This window comes from Macrotis lagotis, chromosome 1 (genome assembly GCF_037893015.1).
Source record: "Macrotis lagotis isolate mMagLag1 chromosome 1, bilby.v1.9.chrom.fasta, whole genome shotgun sequence".
Classification (NCBI taxonomy): domain Eukaryota; kingdom Metazoa; phylum Chordata; class Mammalia; order Peramelemorphia; family Peramelidae; genus Macrotis; species Macrotis lagotis.
The window spans coordinates 101,324,741-101,350,101 of NC_133658.1; the positions used below are offsets into that span (position 1 = coordinate 101,324,741).

A 25,361-nucleotide genomic window follows, 5' to 3' on the forward strand; every position below is an offset into this window, starting at 1 on the left:
GTTACCACATATATATATCTTTTATATTATAAATAGAATTTATAACAATATAATATATGACTATATAAATACATATTTATAAGCTTATTTATAAGCACATATTTATATAGGCATTTATATGGTTGTAGGAAAAATTGCAATTATTTACATATTTACTTTTTACTTCCTATAGTGTTTCTTATGATAACTAGTTAATATAATATTTACTCCTGACACATTTAATTTGATAATTTCCAATTTACATTTCCTAAAACTCCCTTGGTGAACATTTTCCTTTGTGCTTCTGATTCTTCTTTGGGAAGGCAAGTTAGTGTAAATAGAATGGGAAGACTATGTTTATTTTTTTTATTAGAGTGAAGTTTTCGTTATCAGCATTCTATGAGTTAGAGATCTCTGACACTTTCTACTTCTATAATTATATAGATAATAATGATACTAGTTGTGTAACCATAGGCAAGTTGTATAACACTACTGAATGAACTAGTAGTTTCCTATTGATCAAATATTATTTAATCTTTGTCATCTTTAAGTAATTTCTATTTTGATATAAATTTTATAATGTAAATTATTATCTTCTAATAGTATATGTACATACCATAAACTTCTAGCTATGCTTCCTTTGCTGAATACTTTTAAATAAATTTCTTGAGCTTTGGCTTGAGACTTCACATTGATTTCTATTAAATTTTACCATTCTGGATTCTAGTCCAGATTTACCATTCAGTTTTCTAGTCTATAAAGATCTTTTTGAATGGTGATTTTACTATCTAGTATGTTAAGCTATCCTTTACAACTTTGTAATAACTGCAAATTTGTTAGTGATGTCATTTATCCCTTTTTGAAAATCATTGAGAATAAGGCTATGCAACACTGGGGCAGGTCTTTGAAATATTCCTTTTGAGAGATGCAACAATTATGAATATAACTGTACTATCATTTTATGCCACAGCTCTATACCTGTCCACCCAAGTGGTATAGTTTATCATATATTTTGCTAAAATCTTTACAAAATACATCTACCACATCCCATTAATTTACCAATGCAGTAACAAAATCCACAAAGACATATTGTCAGCATTTGTTCTTGAATTAGTCTTGGTTCTTTATTATTGGTTTCCTTTTCTAGATGCTCATTAACTCTTTAATAGTATGTTTTAGAATTTTTCTGGAATATGAATTAATATCACTCAATATTGTTTGTAGAATTTTTTGAAAAATAAAATATACTATCTTTCTTGGACCTAAAGTATTTCTGTTCTCCCTCATATATTACTTGAATTGTTTCATTAGTCATATCTACTAGTTCTTTTACCATTTGGTCTGTAGTTCACCTGGTGGATATGAATTCATTCAGAGCATATGAATACCCTTTTGTTCTCTTTATTCTTATCTTTGATATCAACTCCATACACCATTTTTGTCAAAGAAACATTAGCAAAATATAATTGAGGTCTGCTTTCTCTCTGTTGTCAACAGGCATCATTCTGTTTACCAAGAGCAGCTGGCCTATTCCTTATTTGAACCTTTTACCCCGCTAATGCAGGATATCCCTACAGTCTTTAAGTTTTAATGTTTTGAAACTTCAGTAAGACTTTTGGGATACCCTGAACAGTTAGCTCCACCATTTCTGATGTTCTTTTGTTTTCTCATTATCTGCAGTTCATTTTGAAATTTAATACTCAGTTGTTCTCCAATTACTGGTCATCCCCACAATTTCCAGTTCTTTGGAACTACAAAGAGAGCTATTCTAAATATTTTAGAATGTATAGTTTTTTTCTTTTTCCCTAATCATCTTTGGAAATAGACCTAGAAGTAGTATTGCTGGACCAAAAGATATAGCCAGTTTCATAACTCTTTGGGCATAATTCCAGATTTGCTCTCTAAAATGATTGAATCAGATCACAGTTCCACCAACAGTGATTTGGTGTCACAGTTTTTCCCCCCATACGCTCTAATATCTGCACTCCTGGCTCCATTGTTATATGATCATGACACACATTTTTGTTCATCCTCTGTTCCCTATCCTTACTTACATCTACTGCACATACGGTTTTTTTTTTTTAGTTTATTTTGATTGATGGAACCTCTGTGCAATCACATTGATTTCTTCATACAACTTTCATTTTTCCCTCTTAAAAACTGTCTCCCTTTGCATCTTTAGAATTTTATTATCGTGTTTACTAGTTTTCATAACCTGACTTATGAAGAATTTTAGATTTTATGCATTCTTTCTTTGAACTTAACATGCTATCCTAAAATATAGGGTACATTTCAGTCTCTGCTTAGCTTTCCTTTCTTCTTCTATTGGAATCTACTGTAAAAGAGGCCACTTCTCTGAAAATTTCCCATTCTTTCTATATCAGCTAAGTCACTGTCAGATCTAAAAGAGAATTCTCCTTTTGTGATTTCTTCTTCTTTTGAAGGATAAAATTATCAAAGGAAAGTGAGGAAGTTATTAGCTGCTCTGCTTTTGAAAGAGAAGGAACATTGCAGATTATTAAGCCCCCATATCTTCCAATCATGTTTCTGTGCCAGGCTTGTGATCTGTTCCTTTTCTCATTTGTTGTATAAAGTTAGCTTCTCCAAACTTGGTCCTGGAATAGCACCACATCTATAATCCTGCCCAGAATGGATTTGGCCACTACTTAGGTAGTAGTGAGACTGATGGAAGGGCTCATGACATTTACACTAGACATTTTTTTGTGCTATGTTTAGATGGTAGTCACAAGATTAAACCAGAAGACATTTTTATAATGACTGCTGAAGATAAAAAAAACCCCAAAAATTCTTGCCAGGGAGAATTTTCTTTTCTAATGTTTGCATTCTGAAATATATCTAAGGTATTTATTTGCAACAATATCTATTCTGCTCTAAGTCTTACAATCTGAAGGCACAATAATTTCTAAAAGAGATAATTTAAATTTATTTATTAATTAATCCATGCATCCATGCATCCATCCATATATAGCCATTCATTAATCTTTTCATTCAAATAAACAACCTAGCAAATGAAAGTAATGATGGGTAAAAAAAGATAAAACTTCTTGCCAATATAGAGTTTATACTTTAGGAATGAATTTAATAGAACATAATTTAGAACTTGGTTGATTGGATGGTTCTTGTCCTTCCTTACTGAAGAAGAACTAAATGATATCAGTATATTAGAGACAAGTTAGACCAATATGAACTTGGCATGATCTACCAAGATCAGGTACAAATAGTTCATGTGAACACTTGGAGTGGTTACTCTAAACTTACATATCTCATGTTTTTTTCTTGAGATGCTAAAATTCTGCCTTCTCATAGAACATAGCACTATCTTTGAAGAGGGCATGCTATGCTACAAAGCAAGGGAGCAAGAATACAGCCTTGTTTTACTCTTTTGGTGACTGGGAAAATTATGAGAGCATCATTCACTAGCCAGAACCCAGGTAAGGATGCTATCGTGGGTCAATTAACATTCCCAGCGTTGCTTAACTACTGATGTCATTTGGTGATGAGAGTATGCAGTTTTCTACTTAAATGGTAAGTGAGCTCTGCCATGTTTGCTGAACTATTTTCTGCTTCTATCTGTCTTCTTCTATCTCTTTTCTGCTTCTATCTGTTTGTCTTTGGAACATCTACTACCAGGGTCTCATCTCATAAATTTATCAGATCTTACATGGAGTGGGGTAATTGTGACTCCTACCCTTATATTAGCAATATAATTAATCAAATTATTTAATAAAATCTAGGTGAATTTTATCTATATTATTCTCTATATTATTAGTATTTTTTTAGGTTTTTGCAAGGCAAATGGGGTTAAGTGGCTTGCCTAAGGCCCACACAGCTAGGTAATTAAGTGTCTGAGACTGGATTTGAACCCAGGTACTCCTGACTCCAGGGCTGGTGCTTTATCCACTGTGCCAGCTAGCCACCCCTATTCTTTAGATTATTGTGATCAATGTTTACTTTTTTAGATACTTATTATTCATATTTTATTTTGCCATGAATCAATGGAAAGGTTACTGGTTGTTAGGTCTGCTTTAAAAAATTAGGACACTGCCTTCTTTCTTGTATTTCCTCTCTAGGATCCTCTTTTAGAGTACAGATAACATGAAAAACATTTTCTTCATACTTTTTGTTCCTTATAGTTCTAGATGAATTATTTTGACAGTCCTTTTTTTCTCCCTTACAGCAGGGTCCTGGGTCAGCAAAAAGACACCAGATCCTTTGGGAAGAAAATGAGTTTCTGAAAAGAGAACAGATAATTTAGAAATGAAGTAGGGAATGGGAGCATTCCCTACGAAAACCCAAAGTACCATATCCTTTTTCCATTATTGGCTTTTTGTATTTTTGCTTCTCATTAATCTTGGATTTTATCCTATCATTTATATCATAATCTTGATGTTGGGGAGAATAGCAAACCGTGAAAAGGCTGGTTCCTTGTTATCACTGAGCTAACAGTCAAGTAGAGGGATAAGGTACAAACAAATTATTATGTATAATACCACTTGATAATTTGCTTAATCAAATATTTATTATCAATTTCTGTCCATTTCCTTTTTAATATATCTCCTGTACCCTCTTTCTCTCTTCTGACATTAACACCACCATATCATCACCTCACAGACTACTGCAATAGTCTGATGGCCAATTTCCCTACTTTAAGTATCTCTCTATTACATTCTATCCTCTACTCACCTATTAAAATGATCTTCCTGAAGCACCAATCTGACCATCTGTCTCTTTTTTATTTAATAAACTCCAGTGGCTCCTTTTTAGCCCCAGGATTAAAAAATGCACTTTTGTTTTTCTTTTAAAGTTCTTAATGACCTAACTCTCTTACTTTTCCAGTCTTCTCACAACTCATTCCTTTGGCACATACTCTATGATCCAATCATATGATCCAGATCTTACTGGTCACTAAAGTCACTTTATCTCACAATTTTGAGCATGACCATTGGTTGTTCCCCTATGCCTAGAACCCTCTCCTTCCTCGTTTCATTTTTTTTGACTTTCCTGGATTTGTTTAAATCTCAGCTAAAGTCTTTCTTTCTGAAAGAAATATTTCTCAGTCTACTTTAATGCTAATGCCTTCTCTTTGAGATTATCCCCAATCTATATTGTATATATCTAGTTTGTACATAATTGTCTGTGTGTTGCCTCCTTCATTAGACTGTAAATTCCTTGAGAGTAAGGTTTGTGTTTTCCTTTTTCTTTTTATTGCTAGCACTAAGCATGGTATCTGGCCCATAATAGATACTTTCAAAATGATGTTGACTTCATTTTAAGGTACTGTTCTAGTCACTGTGTATATTATGAGAAAAGAAAACATTCAGTGTCCTATAACTTTTTTATGTGGAATTCATATCATATACCCAGGGAAATAAAGAATAGATTGAGGGAGTAAGAGCGCTAACAACTGATAGAATCTGGAATGGCTTCACTGAGGAAATGGAACTTGAGTCAACAATAAGAATGGTAAAAGATTCTGTGAGGAAAGAGTAGATTCTAGGTAGAGGCAATGAAGCCTCTCGTAAAGGAACAATTGTCTAGTTTCTCTGAAATTGAGAAAGCATGAAGGGTAATAAAATGAGATAGGACTAGAAAGATAAGTGGGATCCCAGATAGTGGAAGATCTTAAAAACCAGGAGGGAACTTTTATTTTATGTAGGGTATAATTGAAAGGTTATAGAAGGAGAGTAGCTGATTAGGAAGCTATTCCGATAGGTCAGGCAAATGATGAAGATGGTCTGAATTACAGTGCTACATGTATGAGCGGAGAAATGGGCATGAATCCAAGAATGTTGTTGAGACCAGAATGTACTTTGGAACTAATTGGATACATATAAGGCAGAGAGATGGATAGGAAAAAAGATCAAGGCTAAGTATGACACTAGTTAACTAAAAGCATGGTGTGCCTTCAATAGAGATATGGAAGCTTGAAATAGGTTTATAGGAGGTCAAATTTTATAAATTTTGACACATTGACTTTGAGATGACAGTGGAACACTTAATATAGATTTCTACTTGATAAATTGTTGATGAAACAGTAGAATTCAAAAGACAGATTAGGATTGAATATGTAGATTTTTGATTCATCTGTATAAAGATGATAATTGAACCTATAGGTGCTGACAAGATCACTGAAGGAGAAAGTGTAAAGAGAGAAGAGAACCCAGGATGGAGTATTGGAGAAAACCCACACTTAAGGGACTAGGAGCATATGGTAAAACAACAAAAGAAAATGAAAAGACTGGTCAGACAAGGAAGAGGAAAGCCAGGACATAGCAATGTTACAGAATCCAAGGATGTTTGATAGTATCAAAAACTACAAAATATCAAGCAAGGTTAGGGTTAGATAAAAATTTGTTAATTACTATGGGACTCAATCTAGTCAGAATGGAGTTGATATTTCAGCTTTCAATGATGGGAAGAAGTAAAAAAAAAAAAAGAAGATAGAGGATATTCCAGGCAGAGGAAACAGCATGAAGGCAATGGGGGGGGGTGAGTTTTGAGGTGCAGAAAATAGTTCTGTTTGAGAATGCTATGAAGCATGCAGAACAGAGTAATAAGCAATAAGTTTAGATGAGTGGGCTTGCATGATATTGTTTCTCAAGGGTCTTAAAAGTCAGACAAAAGAGTTTAAATTTTACTTGGTAGGCTGTAGAAGACCATTAAACATTCTGAAAAGTGACATAATCATCTATATATGGGGAAGATCATTCTAGCAGTGGAAATAAGGGGAGGGAAGGAATGCAGGAAAAGCTGTTAGGGTTATTTGAATAGTGGTGGTAAGAAGGCACTTCTTAGTGACAGTGGAAATAGAGAAGAGGGAATATTTCAATACATTTTTATTATGAAGGTAGAAAACAATAGGACCTGATATTGAGAGGGTTAGAGAGGACAAAAAAGTCAAAGAGCTTCAGTCTTTCAAATTTTGGAGACATTTCATAGTGGTTATACTGATAGAAATATTCAAGTCCAAAGGAGAAACTAGTTTGGGAAAGAATAATAAGTTCAATTTTGGAAATGTTGTATGAAATGCCAGTGAAATATCCAGGCAGAAATGTCCAGTAAAGGAAATTTACTAATGGTTTAAAGTTAAACCTCCGATCTCCAGGGTTCATATCTCTAGAGAAAAGATAAAGCAATTTTTGTTTCCATTTTGACTATGGCAGACAAAGAGTTGAATCAGCTGAATATATCACTCATAAAATAAATAGTTACATAATCTTTATTGTGCCCAAACACTCCTGTTCTCATGACAACCTCCTGAGAAACCTCCAGCATTGAGAACCAGAGATGTTTAATATTTTCTCCCTAATAACCATCTGGATTGTGAGTTTCCTTTGTCACTTTGCTCCTGTGCAAGATAAGTCTTGGCTCAGAATCAATCCCTAATGAATGTCATCCAGAGCATGACTCAGGATTGGATATGCTAAGGCAGACAGGTTTACTGACAATTTGGGGACTATTGGAAACAAAATGGGCAAAAATCATTCAATTCTCCTGGATCTATTTTCTGACCAAAAGTTAGCTGACACTCAATTCTTGCCTATGACTCCAAGAAGCTGTAGCATGTCCAACAAGCTTGGCAGATAGACTAAATCAAGGTGAGGGTAACCAATGAACTTCAAACCTATGGTGAATTACTAGGGTGTCTACCACAATCATGTGAAGACATCCCCAGTGGAATGGGTAGATGAGAACTATTTGTTCCAATGACCATGAAAATAACTGAAGCAGACCTTGTGGTGTGTCTAAAGTTTAATCAGACATCAAAGATGCCAAGGTTATCCATTGTGTTCCATGCCAATGCCAATAATCTCGACTTTTGTGTTGCTACTGGATTTCAATAACTATGGAAGAGAGAAGATGACAACAACCTTTTGCAACTCTGACTCATTTAAATCCACTTCATACACCAATCAAGACATCACCCTATGAAGGACAAACATTTAAGACCAATAAATGAATAATGCTTTGGCTGATTCTTTAGTTAAACAAATCGAATTAAAAAAAACACTTTCATGGCCCCATTCTAAATATTAGATTATAAAGACAATAATAAAACTCATTGTCTTTGCCCTTAAGGAGATTACAACTTATTTTCTTTTAAAAGTATATTATAAATTTTTCCTTCTCTATTCTCTTCACTACCCTGTCCAAGCTCTCATTACATTAGTTTTTAGAATTTAGACTTGGAAGATCAATTAGATTTAGAGATTATTTAATTCAATTTCCTCATTTTATTGAGACCTGCTCAAATCCAAAAGGATCACTTGCAGTAAAGCCTATAGAATGGTGTAAAGATTAGGAGCTAGCCTGGGAGTTAGAAAGACCCAAATTCAAATATCATCACCTTGGGTAAGTCATCGAACTTCTCAGTGCCAGAAAACAATGCTATAAGTTATAAATTGCTGATCGTTATAAGTGAAGAAAGTTTCCATAATGAAAATTCCTTACAATGATGAGAACATAGAACTTGCTTTTCAAAATGGCTGTATTAAATCATACTGTGTCAGTATACCTGTGTTTCTGAAGTTCCTCTAACAATAGTCATTTTCTTTTTTTTGTGTGTGTGTGTGTCATCTTTGTCCATTTGAGAGATACAGTGGTATCTGGAGCTGACTTATACTTGCTTTCATGAGTAAATTGTAGCATTTTCAGTGTGAATATTTACACTTGCAAGTCAACAAATGATACAATCAGGACTTGATGGTTTTTTTGATTCTCTAAAGAAAGTGATGGAGAAAATGTTAATAATGCTAATTAATCTTATAAGTGTGTTGTACATACATCCCCCACCCAGAGTCTCATAAACATTTAACAGCGTATTCATACATAGGTCTGAGGTGGATCTCCAGAAGTGTTTTAGTATGTGGTCCTCTAAAAGTTTGATAATAAAATGATTTTATGGTCTGTACTGGGGGATGACTGTCATTTTAATATTTGAATCAATTCCTTAAATATCTTTGATATCACAGTCTCATTTTCAAGGACATTTACATCACTCTGTCCTGTTTTATTCTCTTTACTGGACATTTCTGCCTGGATATTTCACTGGCACTTCATACAACATTTCCAAAATACTCTTTCTATTTTAGGAAAACAAATATATTCATGGTCCTATATTGGCCATGTTTTTCTGCCTCTGGGATTTTTTTAAAGCAAGACAGTGGGGTTAAGTTGCCCAAGGCCACACAGTTAGGTAATTATTAAGTGCGAGAATGGATTTGAACTCGGGTACTCTCCTGACTCCAGGGCCAGTGCTCTATACACTGTGCCACCTAACCGCCCCTGCCTCTGGGTTTTGATTCATTTATATGGAATGCATTTGTCCCTCTCTCCTACTTTCCTTCATGAAAGGAATTTCTTCAGAATTTGAACACTGTTTAGAATTTGTATCACATATTTAATACTTTCTTAATTTTTTTGTGTCTCTTAGTGACTGATTCAAATTTGAGTTCAATTGATTACTTTTTGATTGATGAACATCCAAATGATAAAGTGAAAATGGGTTGAATGTTACTGCATTGCAGGCTTCTTCCTAAAAGAAACTTTTTTAAGGATGGATGCTTTTAGAGAACTCTAGTTTCACTATCTAATTCTCCTATCACCAAAAGAATCTGACTATGGATGTTTGCTAAACCTCTTTACAAACTTTCCCTTTTCTATCCTTCCAATCATCTTACATTTGACTTCCATACTCTATGAAACAGAGAGATAAACCTTGTTGGGGTTCTTTGCATATGATTTTTTATCTCTTGATTCTGTGCCTTTTCACTCATACCTGGCACACTATCCTTCTTCATTTCTAACCTTCTGATTTTCTTCAACCCAAATCATTTCTCTCTCTCTCTCTCTCTCTCTCTCTCTCTCTCTCTCTCTCTCCTGTTACTTTTACTGTAAGATTATCTCCAGTATAGTTTGAAGATTTCTTTGAAGTATTTTTATACCTCATTCTGGCATGGCAATAACCTTGAATCTTCAAAGGCTCAGTCAGTTGACTATAATTCTAACAGTGTAAAAAGATCTTGATGGTAGGCCATGCTCTAGAATTAGCTGACCTAAGCTGGAAAACCTACTAGAGGGTTTTTGCAAACAAGAGATTTTAAGTCATGACCACCCATGATAATCATCCCTCAAACTGTTAAAGTCAATGTTTGTATCAATACTAATGAAACTATAATTCTTTTGCAGTGTTGAAGAAAAGAGAGATTAGAGACATGAAGACTAGTTAGAAGGAAATTACAGCAATTCATAAAAGAGGTGATGAGTATTTGAACTAATACATTGAAAGTATGATGTATGATTGATAATTATTTGTAGTAAATGATCATAGCCAAGATGGTACAATATAGACCAGGATCAGCTAAACTCTTCCAATATTAATCTCCAAATAACATTAAGATTTCATGTCAAAACAAATTTTGGAGTAGCAGAACCAAAAAAAAGACCTTAGAAGGAGACATTTTTCCAGCCAAAGACAAATTTGGAGCTTCTCAGGAGAGGTCTGGAAAACCTGAGTAGGCATATAGACCCAGAGTATGGCAAGAATACCAGTGATGGACCTTGGAGGTGGCCCAATAGCAGTGGCAGTAGAAGTAACTTTGGGAGCTCAGCACAGAGATGGTATGAGGTTGGATAACTGGTCAGAAAAATTCCAGGGAACCCTTTGGTAGCATTAGGTACAAGTGGCACACTGATAGACAAGTAGCCTGAAAGAAACAAATCAAATATAATAGAACCAAAGTCAAGATCACACAAGATTTAGCAACTACCTCATTAAAGGATCAGAGGGATTGGATTTTCTTGGAGGGCAAAGGAGATAGGATTACAACAAAGAAAAACTTTAATTCTTCTGGGGAAAAATAGAATTTAATGAAACAGAGAACTTTCAAGCATTTTTGATGAAAAGACCACAGCTGAATAGAAAATTTAGCATTCAATCAGAAGGAAGACTGAAGATAAATAAGCATTAGGAACTCAAAGGAATTATTTCTATATGGAAAGATGATGTATATAACTCTCCAGAATTTTATCATAATCAGGGAGGTTAGAAGGTGTCTGCATAAATAGAAAACCTGGGATTGAATCAATTATGTTGGGATGATTTCCAAAAATGTATGTAAGGTTGAGAAAGAGGAATTTACTTGGAGAAGGGAGGGGTAGGATGAGGCAAATTTTTTCCATGAAGGAGGCAGGCAAGGAAGAGCTTTTTATAGTAGAGGAAAAGGAAGGGTCATGAGCAATTCTTGAATCTCACTCTCCTCAGGATTGTTCCAAAGAAGGAAGAATGTACACACACGTCTATCTATATGCATATAGATATATGTAGTTAGCTTATATATATAAATATGTGCAGTATATATGTATCAAAAATATACATATGAGTGATACACACATATATATATGTATGTGTATATATATATATATATCTTACACAGATACATATACTAAGCTGATATCTTAATGGGGGAAGGAATAAGGGAAAAGAACAGGGATAATAAGGAGGAGGGGGAATTGGGGGAGCCAGGAATTTGAAGCAAGATAGTTTTTTTGAGGATGGACAAGATAAAAACAGAGAAAAGGATAAACAGAGGAAAATGAAAAAAAGCAGAACCCCAAAACATGTTGTGTACAAAAGACAAAATTGAGACAGAAAGGCACACAATGTTGAAATGAGGAACTGGAGCACAGTCTATTATCCTTCAGTTGTAATGAGGAGGACAGGGATGATAATAATGATCTTTAACAAGCAAAAGAAAAAATAGACCTAATTGAAAGAGATAATCAGGTAAACTACATTTTACTAAAATCCTAGAGACAATGAATTAATATTTAAAAATTATAACAAGTTTCTTCTGTAAAGATCTCATTTATCAAATATAGAGAAAATTGGATCAAATTTATAAAAATGAGTCATGCTCCAGTTGATAATTGATCAAAGGATATAAACAGGTAGTTTTCAGAATAAGAAATCAAAATTATCTAAGACATGAAAATTACTATTGATTAAAGAAATGCAAATTAAAGCAACTTTGAGGTACTACTTCACACCTATCAGAAATGATACATGTTGTTGGAATGAGAGAATATAAGTGTGCTATTGTACTATTGGTGCAGTAGTGAACTGGTCCAACTATTTTGGAAAACAGTCTGAAACTATTCCCAAAAGCTAAAAAACTATGCATACACTTTAATCCAGCAATACCCCTACCAGGTCTGTGCCCAAAAGAGATAAAAAAAAAAGGAAATGGACCTATTTGTACAAAAATATTTATAGCATCTATTTTTGTAATAGCTAAGAATTATAAATTGAGTGAATGTCCATCAATTGGGGAATAGTTGAACAAGTTGTGGTATATTATTGTAATAGAGTACTATTGTGATATAAGAAGTAAGATAGAGGGTGGTTTCAGGGAAAAACTATGACAAGACTATTATGAACTGATGTAAAATGAAGTGAAAAGAATCAGATCATTGTTAGCCTCAACAGTACTATTGTAATGATAAGCAATAGTAAAAGACTTGACTACATTCATCAAATAATGATGAAAGACAAGTCCAAAGGACTTAGGACCAAAAAAAATGCCATTCACCTTTAGGAAAAAAAAACCTGATGAACTCTGAGTACAAATTGAAGTATGCTTTTCCTTTTTTAAGTTTTCTTTTTTGCTTTTTTTCTTCAGCATGGCTAATTTGGATGTGTTTTGCATGATTTCACATTATAACTGATATAATGTGAGGTGGCTTGGTGGCGTAGTGGATAAAGCACAAGGCCCTGGAGTCAGGAGTACCTGGGTTCAAATCCGGTCTCAGACACTTAATAATTACCTAGCTGTGTGGCCTTGGGCAAGCCACTTAACCCCATTTGCCTTGCAAAAAAAACCCCAAACCTAAAAAACCTAAAAAAAACCCCATAATTGATATAATGTAACCTACCTTCTTAGTTGGTAGGGCAGGGATAGAAGGGAGGGAGAGAATCTGCAAATCAAAATAGAAAAAGAAACAAATGCCAAAAATATACAAATAAGATTTAAAAAGATAAAATTCTACTGAACAAAAAAGAGACTATGAGTAATTAATAGGGGTCAGACATGAATGCTATCTTAGAGATATAAGTGACAGAACTTGATAATCAATTAAATGATTATGGGAGATCAAAGATAATTCAAGTATGACAGATATTTTGGGTCTGTGTAGTGGAAAAAACAGTGACAGTATCAAAAGAAATGGAAAAGTTAAGAGAATTGTACTTATGGGAGGGGGGGGCAAGGTGAGGTGAGAAGATGAACCAAAGGCACAAGAACTCAATCTATCAGTGACAATCACTGAGTGACCCTTTTTCATAAAGTTTCATGCTACCTTACCTAGGGCAAGTCCCTTTTGTAAAATGGAGACACTAATAATTGCCCCTACCTATTTCATAAGCTTTTTGTGACATCAAATGTATTTAAAAGATTTTTGAAAAAATACAAAGAGCTATTGAAACATAAACCTTCATCTTTTCTTTTTCCTCTAGTTAAGAGATGATAGATTATGAGTTGAGAAGAAACTTCTCTAACCTTCCTATTTTACAGATGAAGAAATTTAGATGCAGAGGGGTTAAAAGTTACACAAAAAAGTCACTGGGAGAGACTGAATAAGTCAGGATCTTGGGCTGCAAAACTAGGATACTCTCTACTTCTCTCCTTTCTTTCCCCTCTGTGAACCTGAAGGACTTTAACTGTCACTTATGCTGTTGGGCCTCAGTTTTTTTTTAATCTGTAAAACAATTTAGAATCTAGTGTCCCTAGACTGATTAGATCACCTGGTAATCTCTAAGGTTCCTTTTAGCTATAAAGTTCTATTTGTCTATATAACAACAAAAAAATTCAAAATAAATGTGGAAAAATCTGTTCATGAGGTTCAATCAGATAAATGTTGTCTTCTAGTTCAAATGAATTTGTTGGCTAGTTTGAGGATAAAACCAGATCTTCAGGTAGTTTATCCTAAGTATACTTACCTGACTGGTTGACAGTGAATGAATGATTGATTAACTAAGTCTGGCATAAAACAAACAATTATGAATGCTAAATGAAGAATTTGAAGTGACTTCAGGAAATTATCCAATAGAAAATATCAGAAAAAGAGAGTAGACATTCTCCTTAGAAAATCATTCAACTTTTTTTTTATTATAGGAAAGTTCCAGATAAGTTTTTCTCTCTGAACCAAAAGAAGCAGACTCAGGCAGAATACAATGGTTAGGGGTAGGAGGAAATTTCTAACTAGGTATAAGAAAAGTGTGTTCCTCCTCCAAGACATACATACATACATACATACACACATGCATACATTATGTACAGAGCAAACACCCACTGAACCATCAGTGAAATAAGGCAGATGAAATTATTTCCATTATCAAAAAATCCGTGGTGCTAGGGAGGTCTTGGAGCTGCCATCTGGACTGTAAGTTAGTTGTTGGTGGGGGTGGGGATACTCAGGTTGTATCTGCAAAAAGGTTGCTAAGGTGCAGCTACCATTTATTGAATGGAGAAAAGCAAAAATCCAGTTGGCTGCGAATTATAGCTATGGGATGCAAAAGCAAGAGAATATTGTGTGAAACTTATTTACAGATCAATAGATAATCTTTCTGCACAAAAGGTCTGTTGGAGGAAGGCAGAACAGTAAAAAAAGGAAATGTGACCTGCAAATACAATATTTTTTTAATCCCACCCAGATGAACTCTTTTATGTTTGTTCCTTCTGTTTGTCGCATTTCTTTATTCATGAGTTTTGAAAAAGCACTTCAGATTTCTCAGTGATCTGTGGAATGCATAGATGAACAAGCCTGATTTATGCCTTTCCTTAGTTTTAAGCTATCAAATGATCGGCATGAAATGGAATCAGAGATGAAGACTCTGGCACAACATTTATAAGTAAAGACATGCACCCCAATTAGGAGACTGAAGTAAAATATTGCCTTGCCCTTAAGTTCTGTAATTTCCTGTTATGGGACTGGGATCATAAACATTTATCTTGCATTTCAAAAGCCCAATCCAATCCTACTGCCCTTCTGCCTTGTCCATTTTATATTTTTCTTTGTCTCTAAGGAAGTAATACATCATCCCAAAGGACTGGACTTGTGAATTCTTAGCTGTTGATTATATGAGGCTAATGATACTTATGACTTCTGCAGGGATACAGCAAGAGAAGATTAAAGTTTAATTGGCCATCATTTCCATAATTGTTCCTCAAGTTTAGGAGCTCACATATGCTATTTAAATATCAGCACTTTGCAACCTGGAAAATATTTCAAAGGATTGCAGTGACTTTGTTATCCAATGCCAGTATTACCATAAGGAAACCTAGAGAAATATCAAAACCAGGGGAGGGAGTTTTCAAGACCTGGGGATACTCAAAACCTCGTTTCTGGAACTATAGTTGGTCTGTGATTTTAGAGGTATAAATGAAGTTTTCTTTGCCTTGCCACCTCAACTCCTCAAGCTTACTGATGCTTGAAAAGGTTTTTAATAGGAAACTGTTCTTTCATTCAATAGCTATGGGACTTAAGACAATATCCTTGAGAGAGGTAATGGCCATGGTCATTAATATCATAGTATGAGTTTAGTAAAAGGAATGAGCTCCTGTAATAATACTATTACTATTGTATATTTATTCTACATGAGAGTAGAGGGCTTCATAAGAATTGGACCAAGAAAGAAGAAGTTGAGGACATCAGAAAAACTCCATTAACTGTACTCTGCTAGATTTGTTCAGAGCTAAACTTACACTTTATCACTACAAAGTCTTTTCCCTCAAATTTAACATGTTTTATGCCAATCATGTCTGGGTCCCTTGCTTCAGTATGTAACTTTCCTACTCTAAGAGTAGGAAAAGAGTGTGAGTGTTCTTTTAATGTTGATTGCACTGGTACTCTCCAATAATTTAACAGCTTAAATTTAGCCACTCTTTCTATTGCAAGACCAATTTTTTTAAGGTTTTTTTTGTTTTTTGTTTTTTTTTGCAAGGCAAATGGGGTTAAGTAGCTTGGCCAAGGCCACACAGCTAGGTAATGATTAAGTGTCTGAGGCTGGATTTGAACTCAGGTACTCCTGACTCCAGGGCTGGTGCTCTATCCACTGTGCCATCTTAGCCGCCCCTGCAAGACCAATTTTGCAAAGATTTCTTGAACCATTTCATCTCTTCCTTTCTTTTTTCTCCCTCACTCTCTACTACTCGGTAACTTCATCATGGGCCATGAATCAGCTACTTGGTTATTGTCCCTGTCTCCAGTGGAATGAATGAAGTTGCCTCTTGTATACAACTTTGGCATTTATAAGATATAAATTTATTTTATTCTGATCTCTTAAGTCCCAGGGCTACTATGCTCCAATTCAGTTATCTTTTAAGTGATACTTTCATTTCTTATTTATTTGTTCAGTGTCCTGGTGAAAGTACGGAATTGAGGAACGGGTCACAACAACTTGGACAAGTGAAAAATTACTTAGTCCCCTGCAGAGCTCAAAAGTAACTAAATAGTCACACCCACAATTTCTTCTTAATCATCAGAGGCAGACCCATGTCAGCGGCTTCCCAGAAACTTTCCTTTGTTTTCAATCATCTATAATGAATCTGATAATGATTGTTTATGGCATTATACAGAATACAAGTTCTAGGCATTGGGTATTTACTAAGCATCCACTATGTTCATAGTATCATAAAAGAAGAATTAGGGAATTCAAGAGATGGTTGGTTCTCACTTCTGAGACTTTCAAAAACATTGTCCTTCAAGACCCAGTTGAAGTATAACACAAGATCTTTCCTGATTCTCTCAACTATAACTATTCTCTTTGCATTTGCTTATTTGTGTCCAAGTTGTACCTCAGTAGAATGAAAGCACAATGCCTGAAGAAACTATTTTCTTTTCTTATGCTGAGACCTAATAACAACCCTTAATTATTGCAATTAATGCATCGTTTTTGATTTAAATTGAATTTAATTTTCTTCTTAATGTTTCTGGAAACTGTTTCAACTTTTCAACTTCTATCCCTTTCTATCTGTTAAAGCCTCCATTACTTATTTCTGAAAATACTGTAATAGCCTTCTAACTGGTTTCTATGAAATTATACTAAAATTATTTGTGGTGACAAGATGGTGTGATCTTACAGAGGATGATACTGTGTCAATAGTAATATTTGATGCTGAATTTTACATGACTAAATGTATACTTTGATATCTGTTCCTGGGAGGGAGGTCATTAAGGTAGCAGTGTAGAGGCAGAAATCCCATGGCTCTGCTCAACTTGGGACATTTCAACCAAAAAGAACCCATCTAGGCTCTTATACTCTGAACTTAAAGCTAGAGAAGCAGATTCTGAAAAACTGAAATATTTTAGTAGCTTCACTTTTGTAATCCACAGCCCCACTCCACTGTTCTTGATGTTTTTAGTCACCTTTTCATTTCATGCTTCATACCACTTACAGATTTATTCTTTAATTCAGCCTTCTTATCTCATTATCTCTTTGCACTATCCCACTATTATCTAATTACTTCAACCAGCATTTAATAATCACATAAATAGATGGAAGAAAGAGTAGCAGATTTTCAGTCAGAAGACCTGAGTTCAAATTCCAGGTTTAGAAATTAATTATGACCCAGGCCAAGTCACATAGGCTCTGTGGGTCTCATTTTTCCTCATTTAAAACAAAGAAGATACATAGGTACTTAGATGTGATGATCTCTAAGATTTGTTTTCCAATGTTAAAATCTGTATTCTAAAACATGACTTTCTCTATGATCTTTCCCTTCCTTGATTCCCCTCTTGGTAACTACTTGTTTCCCTTTAAATTCCCTATCCAATGTACTTAGTTTCACACCTTTTGAATACACTTATTTATGATAAATAGATAAAACATTTATTTACCCCTTATTATGTTCCAGCCACTGTCCTAAGTACTAGATATATACATTAAAAGCAAAGAAAGTAGTCTTACTCTCAAGGAGATTGCATTTTCATGTTGTTAATAATAATGATCATTATATTAGATAAGTAACCAATGAACACCTACTAGGTTTCAGCCAATGTATTAGGCAACGGGGAAATAAATAACAATGAAAGAGCACCTTTCCTCAAGGAACTTACATTCCATTGGCAGTCAAAAGGAAGGAAAAATAAGAAGTGATTATGTGTGTATGAGAAGCTAGGAGGCATAGTGGTGCTGGAGTCAGGAAGACCAGAGTTCAAATCTGGTCTCTGTTACTTACTAGGTGTATGTCCCTGGGCAAGTCATCCAATCCTATTTGCCTCAGTTTCCTTGTACGTAAAATGAGCTGGATAAGGAAATGGCAATCCAGTTTCTTTGCCAAGAAAATCCCAAAAGGGTGCAGAAAGCGTTAGACATGACTAGAAATGACTTAACAACATTCTTGTCTGGGGACAAATAATCCAGTGATGATTTTAAGGTAGTGAATTCAATTGGTTGGAAGAATAATTGTGTCTTCATAATAAGTATCAAATCTGAGGAGAAATATGGACTTCCAGGGAAAAGATATCATTTATTGAGTTTGAATTATGTGATAGAAATACAGATGAAGATATCTACCATGTTGTTGGTAAGATGAAACTAGTTTATGTTTTTTCCTTTATTATTGTTCTATTAGATACTAGGGAATTATCTCAGTTAACCGTATTTTTCTCCTAGAAGTCAGAGGTCTCCTATGATGCACTGCATATGGTAATCCCTTAATATCACTTGAAAGAATGGCTTAATTATTTTTTATAACTTATGCCCTCAGGCACAGTTTCTGGAGTTAGGGTTGGTATCAGCCCAGAGTTTATGTTCATATCTAGGCACGACAATTCAGGATGTCAGAGGCTTGGGAGCTGCATAAATGTGTCTCTATGTGCTCTTACCTAATGAACAGGCAATTTGATGAGAGAGCAAGCACAGTGACTTTGCTGATAGGAATAGCACTAGGGTAGGACATTCATTAATGCATCTCTTCTCTGAAATACAGGGCTATTATTGCAGAAAATCAAATGCAGTGAATGCATTAAAATTTGTGTATGTGGATGCATATCTATGTAAATATACATGTGAAAACATATATGTATACATTTGTATATTTGCACAATAAGGTAGAAAGAATTCTTGGGGTCAAGGCTGAATGCTAAAAGCTACTGGAATCTATCTGGCTAAGACTTGTAAGATGCATCTCATTAACACCAAATTATAGCAGAATCCCTGTGGAGCCGCATGTGACAGTCCCATTAATGCAAATGGCATTCATTATGATGACTGTTGTTTCAAGTGGAAGTAAAAGGAAATCATATTAGAGGGAATTACTCATTAAACCTCAGAGTTTAAATAAAACCCACTGCTAAGTAGGCCACCCGGGTGGAATACAGGGTTACCAAGGTTGGCTGCTGCTGTACCTTGTTAGACTAAGACCAGTCTGATTTGGTTGTAGGGAGGAAGTTGGAAGATAAGGTAAAAATGACTTACAGGTATCTGAGACTTGGGAGATTCCAAAAGGCCTCAGGGTCAATGAGCACCAGGTTGTTGGCCTTTTCAATTCTTCTGTCAAAGAGAAATAAACATTGAAGTGAAGGGAAATATTTCTTTATTATTCATATTTTTAAAATAAACTTTGAGTCTATTTAAGGGTTTGGAAAACTGAAAACTTTTTGTCATCAAAATGACCTAAGATATGACTCATTCATTTTGTCATTCATAAGCATTTCTCTCAAAAGCATTGCACTCAATTTGTACAAAGATCATGATTTGTCTCTGCTTTGTGCTCAGGAGGTAAAGCTAGCTACTTACAGTCTGTATTCTATCTGACCCAAAGCACAGAGGGCATAGAAGATAGACCTGGGGGAGGAGTATGTGAGAGGAGGTAACCAGAGTACCAACTCTGATGAAAATTTTCAGCCACAGAAAACAAGCAAAGAGGTGGGGGGAGAAGGACAAGGTGAGAGGGAAAGGGAGAAAGTGATAAAGAGAAAAAGGAGAACAAAGGCAAAAGATAACAATGAAGAGGAAGACAGAGAGGTTGAGAAAGATAGAAAGAAGAAATGCAGGAAAGGGAAGAACAGAGATAAGTCTTGATCTTTTTATTTTTAAACCTGGAAATTGTTGAAGACCAATATCACTCAACAAACCTCCATTACACAACACTTGCTACTCACCCTGGACAGAGGTGCTCCATTATCATAAAAAAACAATAACCAAAAAACCCCAGCAGCTTTTACTCCCTTGTTAACGTGGTGTGTGTCTAGATCATCAGCTCAGAGGAGAACATGAACAAAGCCCCACAGAAAATGATTGTCATATCCACTACTCACTGGATCAATGTATATTTACACTGATATTCTGTTAATTACTTTCTCCTTGTTTCATTAGTTTTTATGTTGCAATTACCTGTGGCTGCAAAGAACCCCAGACCAGGCAATTAATCATTTCCAGCACAACAGGCATGATATTGGGGAGGGAAGTGAGGGTGATGGCAGCTCTGAGAGAGGAGATGAAAGAGCGGTTCCTATAACTGGCAAGCTCACTGAACCCTAGACAGGGTGGCAGCTCCTCAGAGTCAGCAGTAGGACCAACTCCCCTTCTAGGTTTCCTCTCCACATTTCCTGTTAGAGTCATACACCTACTAACAATGAGGGAGAGACCCTAACCTTCTGAGAAGAAAAAGGAGCCCGAGAGTATTTGGAGAAAGGAAAGAAAGAGAGAGGAAAGAGGAACAACATCAAAGGTTAAGTATAAAGGGAAACAACTCATAGGTTCTTGACTTTTAACTCATTGTTTTTCCTTTATCTTTTTTTAACACTTATTTTTAATTCATGGAAGGAAGCAAGCATTTTTCTTTTATATTATGTTTCCTAGTTTGCATTTTTCTCTTGGATCTTGGTCATGATTGATTGATAAGGGAAAGATAGATGTTCCTGTATATGGATAACAAAGTGCTGATAGCAGTCCGACTTAGCACTTTATAGGTACCTCTCAGGACCATGGGCCCTTTAAAAAGGTCCACACATACACACAGACTTATACACATGAAAACTAAGTGAATGATGAATACACATTTTATGGATTACGGTAATTGGTTGGGTGGATAGACAATTGAGTTGGTATATCAGTACATATATCTAGAAAAGATCCTGCTGAAAGATGATGAACTTAGCCCAGAAGAGAAAGAAAGAAAGGGGATTGGACAGAATTCTGGGAAAATTAGAAGCTTTTTCACAGATTTTTATACTGCTCTGTCATGAAACAACAACAACAGCAATAGCAAAATCTATTATCATCAATCTCTTAGTGATTCCATGTGGTTGAAATCATAGAACAACCACAATCTCAGAAGAATTCAAATTGGAGTGACACAAAAAGCAGCGAGCCAATATAAGTAGACAAAAACATAATGCTCACAGATATGCATGCAAAAAGTTGTATAAAAGAAATCTAAAGAACATGGATAAGTATAGCAATAGCTAGGTGATATAAGTGATAGAGCACCAGACCTACATTCAAACTAATTTCAAATACTTAATAGCAGTGTGATCCTGGAGAAGATTACCTCAATTTCCTATGGGTGTGAGAACCACATGGAAAAATGGATATCAAGTGTTCAGTACAGAGTCTGGGACTTAATAGAACCTATATAAAATGTTAGCTGCTGTAATTAATGACCAGAAAGAGAGGTAGGTTAGATTCACATCAAGAGCAAGGGTTAACAAAAAAGTCCAAGTGTTGCCCATTCTGTCCTTGAAATAACAAATAATCCTTAAGAAAGCCTGGAGGAGTTTGGTAAATCCTTTCAAGGATTTATGGAGGACATAGACAAGATTCACACAGGCTATAAAGAGAAATGGGATTGAAATTGAGAGTTTCAACACTGATTAAATCAGGGACAAATCAAAGTAAAATATAAAGGAGGAATTAAAAAATGTTAACTAGTTTTGTTAGAAATACCTTTCTCTTTTTACGTATCTCTGCCTCTTCTTGGTTTTTCTCACTTTCTTATTCTCCTTTTTCCCTTTTCTTTTCTATTCTATCAGGGAGACATTGCTAAGCCTAGAACAATTTAAAATGTTGTGCTAATGGGAATGCCTATTTATTGTAAAAGGGGACATCTTTGATGCCAGAAAAGCAAAGAAACAAGCAAAAAATTATCTTCTTTTGACCTTTTGATCAAGTTCTTCCTAGGCTTTGTTATCCTTAAAGTAAAGCATCCCATTGCTCTTTATTTTTTTTCTGAGAAGTGGATTCTTGGGGGGGGGGGGCATACTGGTTGTTATCATTCCTTCCCCTTATCCCATAATCACTCATCTTTTTTCCTTGCCTAATTCCATCCTTCACTCCTATTCTTCAGTTCCCTTTGAATTATATTTCAGTTAGTCAATAAACATTTATTTATCACCTACTATAGATATTATAAGCACTATGCTAAGCATTTTGTTCCTACCTAGCATGCACTTCTCTAAGATCCTCTGTGTGACATTCCTTTTAATTCTTCCATGTCTCACTTCCATTTAGCAACAACAGTACATGTTTGCTCTTAAGAAGCTGAATTTTCATAGGACGTTGAGTAACATTAAAGAAGTTTTGCAATATCCCAAAGGCAATCCAGTATATTCTGCTCTTGTTCAACTCTAAACCTATTTCCTTTCCATCTGTACTATCTGTCCTGGATATACATAATGACATATAGGTCCATAGGCTTTCTACTCATTTGCACGTTGTATTCTAGGCAATAGATATTCTTCATCTACTTGGCATTTCCTATGTGTATAGTCAGACTAAAATCTTTTGAATGATTGCAGATCTTTTTCAGGAGCTGTTACATTGCTTTGGGACTTGATAAAGGCAGAAAAATTTCATCCCTGAACCGAAGCTTAAGACCTTACCATCCCCAGGGAATCTGTCTTCACTTCAACTTTGCTCTGGATCTACTCTGTCACAATGTTGGATACATTTTGTGATCATACATTTCTCTGTATGTAGCCATATATGATAACTAAAATTTATGATCATAGCATTGCTGTACAGAGGTTTCAGTTATTATATCCTCCAAAGAATCTTGAATAATTTTAGTGTACAGATGAAAAATATGTTATTGAATAAAGGAGCCTATAAGGCAGCAGTTTTCCTCTATTGAATCAAACACTTTTTTCAATATCAACAGACAATACACTAAGAGATATTATATATGAGTCTTTGTATTTTATATACAGTACATATTGTATGAGTCTCTGATTCTCTATAGCTTTCATTCATTGTGATCCATTGTTGAACAGCCCTCTTAAATACCAATTCTTCAAAAAGATAGCCCTGATTCATGTCTAGATAAATTTTATAAAGATTTTATATAAATGGAAGAGTAGTCATATAGATTGGTAGATATTGTTGTCTTCTTTGTTTATAAGTATTAATGAAGTCTGAACACCCTCGGGCTCACACCTTTAGCAACTTCTTTTTCCCACACCCACTTTGGGAACTATTAGAAACTAAGTATGACTGGTGCATCTGCTGATAGAGAAAAAAAGTTTTACACATACATACACACATATATGCATACATATATACATATATGCACATATAAAAATCTTTTCCATTTTTATTTTATTGTCTTCTTTTCATTTTTGTCCTTAAATGTCCTTGAAATGACTATGCTTAGTTGGATGTTTTGCCAAGTTTTCTTTAAAATGGTTTTTAACGGGGTGGCTAGGTAGTGCGGTGGATAGAGCCACTGGTCCTGGAGTCAGGGGTACCTGAGTTCAAATATGGCCTCAGACACTTAACAATTACCTAGTTGTGTAACTTTGGGCAAGTCACTTAACCCTATTTGTCTTACAAAAACCTAAAAAAAATGATTTTTAACCATTCAGTGCTTCTCTCTGCCTTATTCAATGATACTGCTCATAATCATTAATCAGTATTCTTTGAAAATTTTTACAGATTATGTTGTAGTCTAATCTGGTGTTGTATTTGGCAACCATTTCTCTGTTTGGCAACAAAGTCAGATGATTGCTTGCTAGAGCACTATCTAGACTTTTGTTCTTGTTGCTGTGGGCAATTAATTTACATTGGTTAAATGACTTCATCAAATTATTATAGTTTGTACTTGTCCTTTCTGTTGTCCACTTACTATTTTGAATTGTCAGTTATTGAATTAAATAGTTGAATTGTTTCAGTTGTAGGAAATGTTTTTCTTACTATTATTCTTTTTTGCTTTATACTAATTCTAGGTTTAGCTTTAACAAGTCACTGTTCTGACTACACAGAACACTGATTCACAGATAACTCCCACGTCAGTAACAAGTCTTTTTCTTCCCATTAAAATTAATTTATTTTTATTTTTTTATTTTTTTCAATTTTATTTGGAAATTGACATGACCAGCAAATACCTTTTCTTTTCTCAAGGATGAGATTTCTTATGTAAGGACACGAGACTTTTTAAAATAATCTCCAAGTCTTTGACTTTTTTTCCCTCCTTTTTGTAAACTTCATTTAACAATGTTTTCCTTTCTATTCTCATTTTTTCTCCCTTTGATTTAAAGTCATCAAGTGCAAAATGTATGTTGCTTTAATTTGGTGGATTTTATGAAATTCTTCATATAATTTTTCTACATTTTCATCCTTAGCAGCTAAACTTGATGTAGAACTTCAATTATTTTCATGGGGGTCTTTAGGCAAATATTCAATACCAATACTCCAAGTTGAGATGATAAAATATTCCTTTATAAATTGTGTTTTTGTTATCTTTGGTAAAATTATAAAATTCACTTTTCCAACTCCTTTTTTGTTTCTCTTAAAGTACCTGTGAAAGTCATCCTTTAATTAAGCAAAATGTGTGAAGTTTGGGGGCAACTAATAGAAAAGATAGGATGGTGTGAAGCAAATAGCATGTACAAATTTCTCAAGCCATTCAGAGTAAGAAGTGGACACCATTTTTTTTACTTACATTTCATGTAATTTTGGTAAATTGGAGAACACATCAGCTTCTATAACTTCCAAAGCATCATTTTGAGAGATCTCTCTGTGGATAAAAAATACTTAAGTTAAATTAAGCAAATTTTTATTAAAAATCTATTAAATATCTAGCTCTACACTAGATATTTTTTTTGAGGAATACATTGGAATAAAAGATATAACTCCTTTTCCTTAAAAGCTTACAATTTAGATGGAGAGATGAAACAGAACAAATATAATGCCTCTTTGTGTGGGAGGCACAGTTAGGAAAAAAAAAAATTTCTAGGCAATATACAAGCAAATGAAAGCTCAAAGAATCACTAAATATTGGATATGGAATTACTTAGCTAGTATTCAGTCTGGCCCTATATTTTTAAAGGTGAGGAAATTGAAGCCCAGAGAGGTAAAGCGA

At 34.6% G+C, this 25,361-nt stretch overlaps 1 protein-coding gene across 1 annotated transcript in view; it reads right to left on the reverse strand.

Moving 5' to 3' along the window:
• Positions 1 to 25,300, reverse strand: part of FSHR (follicle stimulating hormone receptor) — a gene marked incomplete at its 5' end in the record, with an annotated part of 112,563 nt that extends 87,263 nt beyond the window's left edge. The window contains 3 exons of the mRNA XM_074223893.1: positions 19,478 to 19,552; positions 24,942 to 25,016; positions 25,293 to 25,300. Of these exons, the coding sequence (XP_074079994.1) occupies positions 19,478 to 19,552; positions 24,942 to 25,016; positions 25,293 to 25,300 (158 nt within the window). The remainder of the gene's footprint in view (positions 1 to 19,477; positions 19,553 to 24,941; positions 25,017 to 25,292) is intronic.
• Positions 25,301 to 25,361: the final 61 nt, after the last annotated feature.